Raw genomic sequence first — 17,206 nt, 5'->3', positions numbered from 1 at the left:
TTCTCGTCTTTAGAATTTCATTTTACTCCCTTTTGTTCCACGTTCAACTCGTCAATAGCAAGTGATATGCATGGCTCACCAGAAGCGACGACGAATCGGCCGCAGGGTGATATACGAGCGCGATGAGTCGACCCTAGATGTAGCTCGACGGTCGCCAACGGCTGACCTTTCAGGTCCCATACGATGAGGTCGTTCATTTTACTGCACGTGATGATGTATTTGCCGGTGCACGCGATGTCCATCCCGACAACGTCCTCGGTGTGACGCTAATAACGATAAGAACACCGATAATAACAGCAAGACCCAGCGATGTAAATGTACGTTAATGCAGCATTGATACCTTAGGGAACTCCAGTGCTTTGGTCGCAGACGCTAAGAAACCATCAGGCTTCTTCGCGACTTTGTACACCTCGATGGCATTGGCCATAGCTTTGTGGATAATAAACGCTTTTCCATCCGGCGACCAACGTATCAAAGTTGCGTGATCGTACTCTATGTTGACGCGCAAGGATCTGCGATCCTTCGACGCGAGATCCTTCACGCACCACAGCATCACGCTACGGTCTAGAATAAGATAAAGCAATTTACATTAATCAAGGCTCTCTTGATTAACAATTAATATATATATATTTATATATATATATATATATATATGTAGAGAGGGTTGATTAGAGTCTGTATATATCATTTTTATATAATGCGATAATAATTTTTATCGTATTCGTCAGCGAGTCTTCCGGTTGCAACGACCAGTCGCAGGATGTGGAGTAAACAATGAAACACGAATGTTATAATTAAAAAGATTTTTTTATTCAATAACAATTGTTCTTTCTCAGTTCAATTCAGTATATATTCAATAATTAGATTAATCTCAATTATCATTAAAAGATATAATTGATCTAACTAAAAATAAAGCTCGATACTTTTTGCAAAGTTGTGTACCTACACTTTAACTTCATTTCTCTTCTTCTAGCTATCTGAGTGAACGAATACAATCTGCGAAATCTTGTCTTAAATCTATCCAACGTCGGAAGAGCATGCTAAATTAATCACTGTAACGAGGAATTCGTGAAATGAAACTACCATCTCCTATCAAAGTTCGCTGTGACGCTAAAGTAAATTACGAACCACCTGCATACTATTGGATAAAATTGTCAAATATGTCGAAGACTTTTCTTGTATATTAATAGCTATAAATCTTGGTCACCTGATTCAAGGCCCACGATTCAATACAACTGAAATGAGCCCTTAATAAATATGTATCATTATTAACATCCTTTTCTCCCGAAGCTACGATTGTTAGACAATTAATTAAAAATATGAGAATTGCGACACATGTGTATATGTATATATGTGTGGTGTGTTGTGTGCGTATGTGTGTATGTGTGTGTAACTGAATACACGGTCCTATTAATACAGATAACTCATAGCGCATCTATTGGAGTATTCGAGTGGCATGGGTTTTGATCCACCCGGGTCGATTAAATCCAAGGTCGGACATGCACAGGTAAGTTTTGTGATCGGCTTCCATAGTCTTGTGACATCATTAATCGACTTACGTCACTCGAATACGCCATATGATTATTTACGATTTTTATACACTATCTTTTGCACAATTCCTAGGTCTTTTACTTGGTGGCCGCATTAGTTCCGAGTCAGCGGTCCCTACACACACAGCGTCCTCCCGCGCGAATCTACGTTTCTCGATAAAATCCAAAAGTCCCTCCTTCGTGACGGGCTTGAAGATACTTCTACACACGGAATCGGCGGTACTGAGCGAATTAGGAAACGACTTGTCCGTCCTTTGGCGCATATAGGCCCATTGGCCATTTTCGAGTTTGCATTCGATAATCGTGTTGTCCAAATCTTTGATCTGCTTAGTAATCTTTATCATTCCGTACGGCATCTTTTGTCCTCCCACGTAAAGATGGCCGACCTTACGAGGCAGAATACCCTCGCCGGTCTCTGTCACGATCTTGAGTCGGAAATCTACGGAATTCAATGACACTGGCTTCCACTTCAAGAGTTCCGGAGATGGTCCTGTGCAGTACTTCTCTTCGGCTGGCTGGAATATCAAGCCATCTGGCTCGTGCGACAGTTGACTAGCGAATTTCTCACCCAATAGATTCTTGCTCTGTGTTACATCCCAGAAATACTTGAGACGTACTGAAAACGGTTCCCGTTCTTTCAGCAATCGCCCCTCTTTCATAGCTCTTAGCCTACCGGCGATTATTTGTCTCTCTATAATATAATAACGATCAGGATGAAACGGCAATTTGCTGACATCCTGACCATCGTACATTATGACATCGTATACTAAGTATCTAGGAATATTTTTGTTCCCATCTTTGTCGATCACCATTTCCTGCAGGATGGTAGTATATAAATTTAATAAAATAAATCTCAAAGTTTTCTATGAAAAATATGATTTCAACATCTGTTATGATTCTGATACTTACGCCATCCAATAGAGTATCTCTCAGACATCTGGTTGTCTGTCGCACATGGGGGAAAGTTAACCCATTTACTTGAAAGACACTGTTGTCTCTATCTACGAAGTATACATCTCTATCTCCTTGTATTAACATCATATATCTATAAAAATCATGTTATATTTCTCATAGTTTCTTATTGTATAAATTACTTTTAGGTAAAATATCTGGCTATCTTACCTTGTGCCATCTGCTTTCCACGATACTCGATATGGTTTATTGTGCAAAAGCATAATATTCTCAAGGTCCATGGTAACTGGTTGACAACCAGGAAATCCACTAGATTTCCACCCACAAATCTCCTGAACTCGCTTCTGAACCCCAGATAGTATCATCTTATCCAGGATGGGTGTTACACCAGGTACACCTGCCATGAACATTGGATTCTTGTTGTTGAACTCACGTTTCCCCTTTCTCTTGCCATGTCCTTCTGATTCAGGATTCTCAACTCCTGAGCTTGTATCACTGTTTTTATCCTCAACATTGGAATCGTCATATTCTAGACACCATGTAGGTTTTGCAGGCGGTGGGGGAGCATCATCCACATCATCGTAACGTTTGTATAACTCCTGGATATAATCACCTTTGTATATGCCGGGAGGTCTCGCTATTGCAAACTCCGCTAATGCTGCGTCGACACTGGTACCATCAATTTCTACCAAGTAACTGATTACGAGAAAGCCAGTCCTGTTGAAACCATGCGTGCAGTGCACGCCGACAATCTCCAAGGGATTGTGCGCGATGAAGTTCCGGCAGACCTGCACGAAGGTACGAGTTTGCTCCTCCGATGGGGTCTCGCCATGACCCCTACACTGCAGCTTCAGGTACTTGCAACCGTAATTCTCTATGCATTTGCGATCGTAGAATCTTGATGTATTAGTCAGGTCTATCCACAGTCCTAGCTTCAGCTTCTGACTTTTCAGGTATGCGAACAGCATATCAATGGTGAAACGACACTCTTCGGGCACGTGGTTGTCATAGGCCGATGAGAGAGGTGTCTTGAAGGCCAGGAACTTGTTTTGAATCAGTTTCATCGCCTTGCGGGGGCAATGAAGCCAACGTGGTGGTACACCCCCTCGACTTTCGTTGTTACCCGACATCCTCGTAGTTTGATCAATGTATCAATATATTAAAGACACAAGAGCAGGAAATAACCACGTAATTCGCAAATCTGATGTAATATACGGACGAGCATGTCCAGCTGTTACTGGTATCAACAATAACTTTTGCTTGCAACTGCGTTTACTTCCTCTTCTCATTTGTGGCTAGAGGACGCTCTGAGCAACCCAGTGTTATCGTATGATAGAGATGGGAAATCTCTCCGTACAGGAGCGTTGTGCGCATGTGTTCAGTGACGTAACATTTGACGAAATTGTCAAGTATAATATCTGAAGATAAACTTAAGCCAATCTTACATAAATACAAGATCCGACTATAAATACCGGCCTAGGTTAGCATTTTGTTTCTTTAAAGCCATCACACACACTTTCCGTAAGGACTGGTCTACAATCCGTGTCGTAAGTTGTAAGCCGTAAGAATTGGCGAATCACAGTCGATTATTACAAAAATAATCGGCTATGATTGGTCAGTTCTTACGGCTTACAGCTTACAATTGTAGACCAGGCCTAAGACGTAACAGTAAGGTTTCGACCAATCGTGTTGCTCGCTTCAAATAGTTAGTTACGCATGATCGAATCAAGCACTGCAATTGGTCGAAATTTTACTGTTGTATCTTAGAAAAGTGTGTATGATAACTTTTAACAGAAACTTTCTTTCCTCCGTACTCTTCGCATGTTTCTCTTTCAATTCTCTTCGCATATCCTTTCAGGCAGGAGAACTTACAATACCTTAAAGTAGATACGTCACTGTGTCTATCACACATTTGTTCAATACGCATGCGCGTGTGTTCCCACGATCCTTCATTACTAGTTGTATGAGGAACGGGTACAAGGCTGTATATATTTGGGTAGAATATGGACGTTATATTTTTATTAGGGCCCCGCAAAAGAGGAGATTAAAATATGGAGTTCAGATAAGCCAATCTCTGCGAGCTAAATTTCAATGTCGTTAAAGGATTAAAAAAGCGATTATAGATGGGTTATTGTCAATTTTTCAAAAATTTCCACCTTGTGAACTTTCAAGTATCCGTATATTTTGAAGCAAGTACCTCACTGAGATGTTACATGACGTCACACTCGATACATCTACCCGAAAGAAAGTTCATCCGCTCACATTGACCGTATACAGACCATAGACGATAATTCATTTAATGCTACAATTGTTTTGTCGTGTTGGAAGAAAGACCATGATTGGTCTATACGGCGTTTCAAAGCGTTTACAGAGCAAGCGAATCCAGATATTCGTCCAAATACGTAAGCTATGTTTCAATATTCATTGCAGTCCTGAAAACCTATAGTTTATCATACATGTTCTATAGTTTCAGTACTGGCAGTAAATATCAGAACGCACCCGCAATTGTTAAGTCCGCTCTTTATGGGTCTGTTTTTTTCTTGAAGAACTTCTGAACTAATGTAATAATGCAATAAGTTAGAGTGAAAGAAAATATATCTGTTTCATTCTAACTCATTGCAAATTCAGAAGTTCTTCGAAAAAGAACAGACCTTATATGTACACCAAGTTGCTCTGTCTATTTAAAAAATGAGGTAGATACGCAAATATTGACACTTTGGCGACGAGGAAGATAGAAAACTTGTTCTTCAGCCAAAGTGCAATTAAAAACGCTCGAACTAAAGCGGGGTTTACAATAGAAGTCGTAAAGTCCCAAGTCGCAAGGTCGTAAAAATATTGACCAGTTACAACTGATTATTCTTTGATCACAAGAATCGAGTGTGATTGGTCAATTTTCTTACCTCTTACTGCCTTACCTATGACCTTACTTCTATTGCAGACCCCGTTTAAGTTCCATGTGCCGTCCGGCGTAAAATGACGACAGTAATATTAACAGCGATGCATAATGCAATCTGAATACTTTCACCATTTTAATTCGCAGCAATTATTAGACGTGGATAGTTCTTCGGACGTTTATCTCTCGCGCAGATCCTTTTCTCTTTTCTTTCCTCGCGATTTTCTTCACCCACTTCTCACTCCTTCTCAGGCATAATAGATGTCATGATGACATCAAAATATGACGTCAAAATAATGAAGGAAACTCATTTTTTCATCATAATTCAGTTCTGCCTGGGTTCGTCCTTCGTTCTGAGCGATACGTACCTTCAGCGGAGCTCGCGAGGTATTTCCCATTCTGGGACAGATCCATATCGAGGATCAGCCCGGTGTGGCCCTTCAACGCGCCGATCAGCCAGGAGTTTTGAAACGCCTGCTGCGCTTCCCGCCGCTTCTGGCCCTTCGTGCGTTGCTTTGTTGCTTGATTGCCGCCGGCTGCTTGCTGCCGTTCGGCGCTCGACGCTCGCGTCTCGGGCTGCTCCTTCGGGCTGGCCGCCTCCGTCGCGTCTATACGTGTGATAAATAAAACAAACGTGGTAGAGCGGGAGGAAGAAGTGGTGGTTTTGAAGTGCGCGCGCGACGTAACGCGACCGCGTGGCCTGCGACACGTGCGAGCTTTCAAGGGGTAGTCGGAGCGGACGGGTCGCGATTGCACGCGCGAAGATACAACTCGTTCTTCTCGTTTTTTCTCCCCTCATCATCAAGTGACCGAAGCGGCGAAACTCGAAGTTTGCTTCCTACCGCTGAATTAGTGTACACTCTAGAGGCTAAAAAACACGAGCATATAGTCGAGGCTTGTTGGAAGAAAGAGAAAAGAGATCTCCCGGCAAGAATGCTTCGTTGTTCTGTCGTAGGCCTGGTCTACAATATGTGTCGTAAGTTATAAGCCGTAAGAATTGGCGAATCACCGTTGGTTATTACAAAAATAATCGACCATAATTGGTCAGTTCTTACGGCTTACAGCTTACAACACGTATTATAGACCAAGCCGTACTCTCCTCCGCGATGACGATCATCGCGACAAACGCGAACTCGGGTGCTCTGTCAACGATCAGCTGCGGAAGGAAAGCGGGCCGCGCGCACGTGACGTTTGACAGCTGACGACGTGGAGCGTGTCGTGGCTCGGAAGAGTGCGCTTGAGCACTACGATGATCTTTACTCAAGCGCATCGTTTTATCTTTCTTCAGCAAACACGTAGCGATAAAAGTAGAACGATACTTTCTTGCACGGAAACGTGCGGGACGAAGTCAGCCTTGGTGTCGCCGGCCTCGTGCGAACCATATCAGATTTGTTTTATACTGCTGGACTAGTGTACACTTCCGGAACTTAGGAAAAAAAAGACAGACGTGTAGTCGAGACTTGTTCGAAGAAAGAGAGAGAGAGAGAGAGAGAGAGAGAAGAGAGAGAGAGAGAGAGAGAGAGAGAGAGAGAGAGAGAGAGAGAGAGAGAGAGACTAGTGCAAAGTAGTGCAAGGAATTCAGCAATAAGAAATAAACCTACGGACGACGACTCGGAAAAACCGACTCGGTATACCTTTCGGCCGGTTGTACAGCTTGCGGGTGAGTCGACCGATGATGCAGCCGATGACGAGGGTAATCGAGGCGGCGAGCATCAGCGTGCCCAACAGCGACACGAGGTCGACCGCGTCCGCTGCAGCGTTCCCCGACATCATCGAGTCCTCCATCGTCGCAGCGTTGAAACGCCGGCTACTTGCCGCGCGACCAACGCGCACACACCCACACGCACACGATGTAACACACCACGCACACACCCACACAACCTTCCGGGCTAGCAGCACTCGCGAGCGGAAAAGCCGCGAAAAATCCTGGCAGAACGCGACACGCTTCGCGTGACGATCGTACGGAGAGAATGAGAAGATTCACGCGCGTCCGGCCGCGCACGAGTCGTGCGTTCCGAAGAATCGCCGCGATTATATCAATCGCGTTTATCACGCGACGAGAGACTACGCGACGCGAAAGCGCGACGCGTCCACGTCGCCTACCGCGGACTGTGCGTCTGAGACACAGCGCGACTTCTGCGTGTTCCGAAACTCATCGAGCGATCTGCGCCCCGCAAGTAGAAATGTTCAATCGGCGACAAAGGGTCTGTTCTTTGCAGCTGAACTAATTACATTAGGTCGTAGTAGCTCTCTTTTCCTCTTTTTTTTATGTCACACACAGCTATATACATGCTTCTTTTTAAGTTCTAAGAAATAGTATTCTAATAGTATTCTATGTATTACATAGAATATTGCAATGAGGCAACAGATATGTTTCTTAAATTGTTAATCAACTTATCTTTGAATAAAGAGAAAAGTCTGTCGGGAACTCGACGATTGACCAATGTGATTGGTCGAGATTGATCAACCTGTTGAGTTAATTAGACTAAAGCCCTTAATCAGTCCTATTTAGCTTTTTTAAAACCCGCGATTCTGATTTTTGTTTTTACATTTAACAAAAAATAAAGATAGAATGATGGTTCTAAAGATAGAATGACGCAGCAATGATATTTTAGTTTTATGTACAAATTTTTAGGAAGCTGTTTATCATTAGTAGATAAAGTTTACTATCAAAAAATTCAAATTATCGATGATTTCATAATTTTATCAATCATAAAAAAATTGATATATTTTTTATCGATTTTTTTAAAACAAATTATTTTCTTCAACATTGCTCATCTTTATAAAACATTCGGAGTACACCTCAACGATAATCAGACATTTTATTTTCAAGTAGTATAACTTAATGGCAGGTCGGCCGCATTTTTATTTTATTATGAAAACAGATTGTAACTTTGACAAAATGACAGTAATGACACGGCTCACAAAGTATTTTGTAACTTGAAATAAATAAATTATGCTAAAAAGAACTTGGTCCAAATAACATTTTATCGTATATTCTGTTCATTAATATAAATATTTTAGGTGAAAAGAAACAATTTGCAAATTGACAACAGTTGCAATACAATCTTGCTTATTTTTCATGATCGAGAGAAGAAATGTTGCATTTCGGGATGAACAGCAACAATGACGTCATTTTTATGAAAGAAAAAAAATCTCACTTTTAGTAGGTACCATATCTAAATATTCGGACATCATGACTCAATGGCCGCGTTCAGTAGAACAAAATGATCAGGGAGCGCTTAGTGATTATTGTCTGTGATTGAAGCATTCTTTTAGATTCTTCATAGACCCAGAAATATTTACTAATCAGGAGCGAAATTCAGTGGAAAATGTAGTAATGTTGTCCAACTGTTGAGTCTGCGAACGCGGCCATTGATTTTAATGTCACTTCCTGTTGCGACTACTGCAGCCGAAGAGGTAAAGTAGCAAAATGCTATGCAAAATGGCTACCTACATTGAAATAACCTTACTTGATAGTGAGACTAAAGGTCATTCTACAATATGTGTTGTAAGTTGTAAGCCGTAAGAATTGGTGAATCACAGTTGATTATTACAAAAATAATCGGCTATAATTGGTCAGTTCTTACGATTTACAACTTACGACACGTATTGTAGAACGACCTTTATGAAGCAATGGCTGCGTTCAGTAGAACAAAATGATCAGTGAGCGCTTAGTGATTATTGTCTGTGATTGGAACATTCTTTTAGATTCTTCACAGATCCAGAAGTATTTACCAATCAGGAGCGAGAATCACTAAGCGCTCACTGATCACTTTGTTCTGCTGAACACAGCCATTGAATGTCAGTTTGAAGGTTGCTGAAAGAGCTCATAATGGTAAGGATTAATTTTCCTAGTTGAATTTTGTGTTAAATTAAATTTTTGTAATATTACAGACTTTCGTTCACTCATACTCATATTTCTTATTACTTAATTGGTATTTATTTTGGAATAGAATATATATAATGTAACAAAAATGTATACATTTATAAAATTTATAGTATTTTATAAAATTTGAGATTTTATTATGTATGTGCTTTTATTATAGATTTAGAATTTGCAACAACGTTATTAGAAAAAGCAAAATGTCATGGTAAGAAGAAAACTAACGTTACATTACAAATTCTTCTCATAATAAGTTTTTAATATTAAGTTTGATATTCTGTTTATATCCAGATAGCAAATTGCCTGTGAGTTTGCTATTATTTTGTCGAAGTCAATTTAGACAAACCAAGAGACAGATGAAACAGTATTATACGTGTAGTTTTGAACTCACATGAATACCAATTGTAATGACAGCAAATTGATGACAAATTGATATCCGGGGCAATAAGAGATGAACATAATTATACATATTTTGTTGCCGTCATCTTGTCATCATGATGCTGACAACATAAGTACTTATGTTGTTGAATTAATAACGCCTTATATTTCAATGTTGACAAATGTATAGCAAACATACAGCAAAACGTGCTGTGCATTAGTTTGCACAAAATGTTCAATCACGCTTTGTTATCGGGGAAAGTTCTCTTCAATTTTTAGATTATTCTAGCTGTATTTTAGGAAGCCAAACCAACAAAATTTATCATGATACAAGTCATAAAACCTCAGAGTTAGATGCAAACAAAGAAAATGATAATAGTAAAGATTAAGGTAAGTTAATATAAATATTAGAATTATTTAAAGAAATTTAATGAGAAATATCAGTAACATTTTTCTCGTGATATATAGAGCAACATATTTGGTCTAAAGAAGAAACATTGCTTCTAATGGGCATATATACTTCCAAAGAAAAAGAATTTAATAGTGGCAAAAATACAGTGAAACATTGTTGGGAGAATGTTTCTAAGGAAATGAAGAAAATGGGGCATGACATAAGTGGTAAAAAATGTTGCATCAAATTTCAGGCAATGAAAAGAACGTACAAAGCAATAAAGGACCACAATCAACAGTCAGGAAACAACATAAGGAAATGGGAATATTTTGAAGTAAATAGTTTTTTACTTCCTATATTATTATACATTGTTATTATATTGCATTGTTATTATATTGTATTGTAGTATTATATTATTGTATTATTATTAATATCTTCACTCTACATGATATTTAATAATACTTATGATTATGTATTTTAGATGATGGATAACATATTTATTAAGAAGCCGTGGGCAGAATCTTTAGCAGTCGCTGGTACAAGTATAGCAATTCTGACAGCCCTCCAATATCAGAATCTTCAATAGAAGAAAATCTTAAAAGTTGTTCAAGTAACCTACATATACAGGATATTTGATGTTAAATGTCGAAAACACCATAGTATACATACAAGTTAAGATGTTCTGAATAAAAAAGTCTTTTACCATTTAGCATATATCCACATAAATTTTTAAGTTATTAATTATAACAACTTTTATATACACATGCCATTTTCAATAATTAATAACACACAGACACATATGTATGTATAAAAATATATAAATTTTTAATTATATTTTAATTACAGGGATGAACAGAAAAGTAACTGTAGACATTTACTTAGAAAAATTGTTAGAAGAAAAAAGACTGAAACAAGAAGCAGACGCAAAAAAGCATAAAGAGAAAATGGAGCAGTTAGATAATATTAAAAATTTGTTACAAAGTCTTATTAAGAAATAACAAGTTTAATATACTTCCTTTTATTTTATTTGTTACATGTTTTATAATGTTTATTAATGTTCTGTTCAGTATTATAGTTTCAAGAAGTTTATATATATTATAATTACAAGAAGTTATTTTTTTGTAGAAATAAATATCTTGTTTGGAGTTCTTTTAGAAAAATAAGATTTCTTTTCATAAGATAAAAGTGAAAATTTTATTATTTGAATATTTTATTTAAAACATTATGTGCAGTATTTTTTATATTAAGCATTTTTGTTAAGTATTTGTAACAACACATTGGTTATAAGACTCATTGTAAGACTGTTAAATATATATATATTTTTTTATATAAAGCAACGTGTGTACAGGGAAAATCGTTTATAAAACTGATCAAATGTTGTCAATATATGTGTAATAAATAAATGTGCAACTAAACCGAATAGTAATTCTTATTTTTTATTTTGCAGAATATGAAACTATTTTATGAATACATAATATTAAATTAAATTATTCATATATAAAAAGGTAATTAATTTAATATATTTATATATTATAATATGTGTACTTTCATTTTTCTATAAGAAAAAAAAATTCATACGAATCGTTCATTTATCCGCGTTATTTTGATGAATAAATGAAATATTGATCGGTCTTCAATTTTCGGTACTAATTTATTCTCTCATTTCTTTATAAGACAAGAAAAATTGATACTAATCATCCGTTTATTCGAGTTAATTTGTTGAGTAAATTAGGGGGATAAATACCTGAAAAATGAGAACAAATTGTCGTTGTACTTGGACACTAATTTACAGTATTGATCGATATTCGATTTTCGATACTGATTTACTCTTTCATTTCTCTATAAGAAAACAGAAAATTAATACGAATCGTCCATTAATCCGCGTTAATTTGATGAATAAATTAGGTATTGATCGGCCTTCGATTTTCGGTACTGATTTATTCTCTCATTTCTTTATAAGAGAAGAAAAATTGGTACGAATCGTTCGTTTAACCGAGTTAATTTGTTGTGTAAATTATAGCGGTAACTACCTGAAAAATGAGAACAAATTGTCATTGGACAATTTTCTGACACTGATTTATGGTATTAATCGGTATTCGATTTTCGATACTGATTTACTCTTTCATTGCTCTATAAGAAAAGGAAAAATTGATACGAATCGTTCATTTATCCGCGTTAATTTTTTTTTTATTATATGTAAGTGGTCTATGGGACGATTAAATATTCGAATACATGTTGCCGTATCAGAGTCTCCTCTATAATAAACGATTTCACACGTCTAAAGCATGATGTTACCCGCATCCCATTCCCTTCGTCCTGCTTCTCTGTATAAAATGTCGAATTGAAACGTATTAAAAAGTATTGACATTTTGAATATGTCTGAATTCTGAATCATTTTGATCCGGAGAAAAGGATTGAAAAGTACTAGTTTCCATTAAATTTTACTGCGCTAAATGCGAGACGGTTTCTTTCGCCCGGGTGCCTCACCAGGGAAATTTCTCTGGTACGCTAAATCCCGTAAGGCCATCAGTCTTTGTAGTATATCTCGTCGGTGCATAAGGTTTATATTACCTATACATACATATTTTGAAACATTTTCTTTGGATATTATATCAAACGGATTTTTCGTGTCACGTAATATCCTTCGGACTACATGGACATTATTATTTTGATCATTTTGATTTCTTTGGTATTCATTGAATTATCCAGAACGCGCAACTGCGTGTTGAACGACTCAATTGTCGTGTGAAATGTTTCGATTTTCACAAATTCATATAAAATTTTTCATTTTTCACTAATTCACAGAAGTCTTTCACTTTTTATTAGTTCACGCTAGGGAAAAGATTCATGATCGCTGCCCCGAGTAGCTGCAACGCTTTTCGAATCATCTATGTTGACGCGCTTTTACTCTTCAGATTTCTGTCATTAATAACTTGATAATTATTGCGAATCTCGCAAAATGGTATGGGACTTTTATGTGTGTCTCAACCCAATCTACCTTCACACTTCGGGTTGGCAGCTAATTACCGGACACTTCGTATGATCTTCATAATATTAATCATATACAATGTCAATTCTTTTTTTTTGCACATGTTAACATGTTAATTCATGTTATAAACGCGTAACAATGTACGAGATCGTGCTTGTCAAGTACTCTATTATGGTTGTAGCACGGACATAAACCGCCAAAAAAGGATGTAGCACGGACTGCCACCACATACAGGTTTTACCGCCGAAACCTGAAAGTGGATGTAGTATCGTAGTTCCCCTCTCAAAATGGATGCAGATGCTGCCTTTCTCCAGTGCGGAAAGTCGGTGTCGTCGAAAACACCGTGTTGACCGCTCTCACGTTCCTCTCTGATATTAAGCCAGCGGCACACGGTGCTTGTTTTCGTGCTGGATTGCTTGCTGGACGAAAATACTGCGTTCTGATTGGTGCATTTCCATCCATCTTCGGAAACGAACAATAAAACTCTTCTACTTTTCACCTAATATTCAGTGATGATGAATAACATTTAATTACATTCGTTTGGCTCTTTTTGTTTCGAAAATAAAAAAGATATACACCAGGGTGAGATTTCACCCATGACAACATCAACGTGATTTTCTTTGATGCTTTTTTTTAAAAGTTCAGATATTTCGTCGATTCGCGTGATATTTATAATGCAGCACGGACATAAGCCGTCTGAAAGTGGATGTAGCACAGACTTCCACTACATGCAGATTTTATCACCGAGACCTGAAAGTGGATATAGCATCGTAGTTCCTCTCTCAAAATGGATGCAGACGGCGTCCTTTCCCAGTGCGGAAAGTCGGTGTCGCAGAAAATGCCGTATTGGCCGCTCTCAGGCTTCTCTCTGGCTTTAGTCTCACTTTTGGTTTGTTCTTTTCTGCACTGCAGAACTAGTGCAATAAGTTAGAATGAGATAACTATATTTTTTCTCACTTTAACTTATTGCACCAGTTCAGTAGTGCAGCTAAAAAGAACAGACCCTTTGACTTATTGCACCAATGCAGCGGTGCAGAAGAAAAGAACAGACGAAATATGTCTGATGGTTTGATACAGGTTAATTAATGTTTAGAAATCTAAACTTTCGTGCTTCCAGATATAGAAGTAATGAAACGTATCTTTGTACACACTGGAATATCATTTCACATTCTGTACATATTGTGAACATTGAAGTGAAATAATCAATGATATAACGAATGCAGACTTTTTGACGCTTTGCACTTAACGATTGTGTATTTTTAATTTACACAAATGGCAACGAATACATCGGAAGGCAATAAGTATATTTATCATCTGCCGTTTTTAGAACGATCGGAACTTTGCAAAATATTGAACCAAAATGACAAGTGGGAGGAACTAGCTGGTAAGTTGCTCGAAATCCTACAATATACAGAACATAGAAACGTCAATTATTAACCTATATATGATTAACCTATTCATTTTTCATTTTTTGTCTCAGATTTTACATTAGATTGGCTATCTTATTTTCAAAACTGTTTGTTTTCATAATCTTTCTTACATTCTTTATTCAGTAATGATGAATAAGCTAGAAGTATAATTTCCGATGATCACTCATCAAATGTTACACATGTATGTGAGACCTGTGTATCCTTGATTACATTTTTTGTAACATACATGTTATAACATTAATAGGTACCTGGATGAAGTACGATGTCTTGACGATACAGAATTTACGAAGAGAGAAGAATCCTACTGATGAACTTTTGACACTATGGGGTCATTACAATCATACCATAACAGAGCTATTTGTCTTATTAGCCAGAATGCAACACTATCAGTCAATGGTTCCTTTGTTGCCTTTCGTAGATGCAAAATTTCATCAGCTCTTGCACAATGGAGAGGGTAATCTACAGAGAATGTTACAAAAGCAACAGGCCAACAGGAACACAAAAGATTTAAAGATTGGGGCCCAGAATTTTAATGAATGTGTGCAACCGCAACTGAATACAAAGATTGTCGCAGAGGAAAAACAGCATTGTAAAATTTTGAATCAACCAATGGCACAGTTGGCTAATAATCGAAGCGATTCTAATAATTTGCTCGTGGCTTCACCAGCAGCTGCAGCAGCTCCTGCTTTTTCACCATTTCGACAAAATACTGGCAGTAGTGACAAAAAGATGAATGAGTCACCATTGCCAAAAACAGAAGCTACTTTGCCTCGTGTAACTTATAGTGAATTAGGTATTGCAACAAATGGATGGAACAAGTATAATATATTAGGCAAGGGTGGTTTTGGTACAGTATACAGAGGTATGCATTTTTATAATTACGTGTAGATTATTAAATTAAAATCATATAGACAGAATTAAAGTTTGTAGGGATGTAGGTTACGTATATAGTATCAATGACTGATAACTTAATTCAGAATATAACCATGTTCAGAATAGTTTAGTTTATATTCTTGTATATTATAGGTACTTGGAAAAACACTGACGTGGCAATAAAAAGAATTGAACGAAAAGGACGGAATAGTTCCGAGAGGGAGAGGGAGGGTTATATGATACAGCTGCAGCAGTCCCTCATAGAAATCAAAATTCTAGATTCTCGCGCTCATGAGAATATTTTACCCTTATATGCGTACAGTTTCGATGGCGACGCACCGTGCTTGGTCTACCAGTTGATGAGAAACGGATCTTTGGAGGATAGACTGCTGATAAGGGAGAAGACTAAACCACTTACGTGGATACAAAGGCATGAGATAGCCAAGGGTACAGCGCGTGGATTACAATACTTACACACTATTGGCGAGAAACCGTTGATTCATGGTGATATTAAAAGCGCTAATATTTTGTTGGATAAAAATTTCGAGCCCAAAATCGGTGATTTTGGTTTGGCGCGAGAAGGTCCAGAAAGCGATAGCAGTAGCGATATGCAGGTAAATAGCACTAATTTTAATGTGAGCGATATTTTGATGCCCAAATTGTTGGAAAATTATAATTTATATTGATAAGTTATGTAATCTCTTTTGCATTTTTATTTTCACAGATTTGCTGTATATAAATGTACACATTGTGTATCGAATATATAATTCTTTACTATATTTGTAATATCAGAATATGTATCGAATCAATAATTTTCTTTAAATTATTAATATAAACAACTAATAAAATATAAATCTTTTATCAGGTCAGCAGAATCAATGGGACGCGACCGTACCTGCCTGAAGATTTTCTATTCGACAAGAAATTATCCACGAAAATCGACACATATAGTTATGGTATAGTCTTATTTGAAATAGCGACGGGTCTTCGAGCTTATGACGATTCGCGCCCAGAGAACAAATATCTACGAGATTTCATTTTCTCTTGGCAAGACAAAGATCTTCCTCTTCTGATAGACAAAAAAGCCGGCGGAAAGGACAGTCAGGTTTATGGAAATTTAATAGTCTTAGGAAAATGGTGTTCCCAGCGATACGCACAAGATCGGCCAAAAATGGAACTTGTTTTCCGTAAATTGAATGATTTATAAACTTCCACTGTCGCGTCGCAACGCGTTTTTTTTGGACAGGTTTGATTGTATTGAGTTTACAAATTGCACAGTTTGAATTGCAATTATGGGACCAAATAATAGAAGTATCAAACTTCACTATACAACAAATCACAAGTGTAATTGATTAAAAAAATTTATTTTGTAATATAATATATGTATACGTGTTGTGTATATATGATTATTTTTGTTATACATGCATGTTCTGATTATATAACATAAAGTCTGTACAACAAATATAATAGGGATAATATGGGTCATAAACGTATATCTGACATGATATTTTGACGATAACTCGGTACGTTATCGGCACGATTCGAATTTGCCGTTCAACTCAGCATCCGCTTAATTGTATTTATGTGTTTTGGAAACTCAAATAAGTCGACAACATGTGTTATAATATTTCATATAAAAATATATATATTTTCATCACATTTTATTTTTCTATATATGTTACAATGCTAAAATACTTATAAAAATTTGTTAAGAAAACTTTTTCTACGTGTAAAGAATAATAAACATAAATCAAGTGTTAACATCAAGAGTTAAAAAAATATTTGTGAAATATAATAACCTTTTACTATATTCCTAATCTATTTTAAAACACATAAATATATTTTTTTTATTTTATTTGTAGCATGATTGCAGCACATGATTGTAATTTCTTATTACATTACAA

General features: G+C 37.1%; 3 protein-coding genes across 3 annotated transcripts; 1 reads left to right on the top strand and 2 right to left on the bottom strand.

The window, feature by feature from the left end:
• Positions 1 to 17: 17 nt before the first annotated feature.
• Positions 18 to 959, bottom strand: LOC105187686 (transducin beta-like protein 2). Its single transcript, XM_025306182.1, has 3 exons — positions 947 to 959; positions 341 to 564; positions 18 to 266 (listed from the first exon to the last, which is right to left on the bottom strand). Exons 1-3 carry the CDS (start codon positions 957 to 959, stop codon positions 18 to 20), a joined length of 486 nt encoding a protein of 161 aa, XP_025161967.1.
• Positions 813 to 7,537, bottom strand: LOC105187685 (mRNA-capping enzyme). Its single transcript, XM_011148638.3, has 6 exons — positions 6,990 to 7,537; positions 5,724 to 5,963; positions 4,914 to 4,923; positions 2,673 to 3,599; positions 2,460 to 2,595; positions 813 to 2,365 (listed from the first exon to the last, which is right to left on the bottom strand). Exons 1-6 carry the CDS (start codon positions 7,138 to 7,140, stop codon positions 1,595 to 1,597), a joined length of 2,235 nt encoding a protein of 744 aa, XP_011146940.2. The 5' UTR covers positions 7,141 to 7,537; the 3' UTR covers positions 813 to 1,594.
• Positions 7,538 to 13,873: 6,336 nt separating this feature from the next.
• pll (serine/threonine-protein kinase pelle) lies at positions 13,874 to 17,037 on the top strand. Its single transcript, XM_011148635.3, has 5 exons — positions 13,874 to 13,888; positions 14,117 to 14,383; positions 14,674 to 15,291; positions 15,456 to 15,916; positions 16,168 to 17,037. Exons 2-5 carry the CDS (start codon positions 14,272 to 14,274, stop codon positions 16,507 to 16,509), a joined length of 1,533 nt encoding a protein of 510 aa, XP_011146937.1. The 5' UTR covers positions 13,874 to 13,888; positions 14,117 to 14,271; the 3' UTR covers positions 16,510 to 17,037.
• Positions 17,038 to 17,206: the final 169 nt, after the last annotated feature.

This window comes from Harpegnathos saltator, unplaced genomic scaffold (assembly GCF_003227715.2).
Source record: "Harpegnathos saltator strain DR-91 unplaced genomic scaffold, Hsal_v8.6 scaffold122, whole genome shotgun sequence".
In the NCBI taxonomy this organism is placed as follows: domain Eukaryota; kingdom Metazoa; phylum Arthropoda; class Insecta; order Hymenoptera; family Formicidae; genus Harpegnathos; species Harpegnathos saltator.
This window is presented reverse-complemented; position numbering and strand designations above follow the sequence as displayed.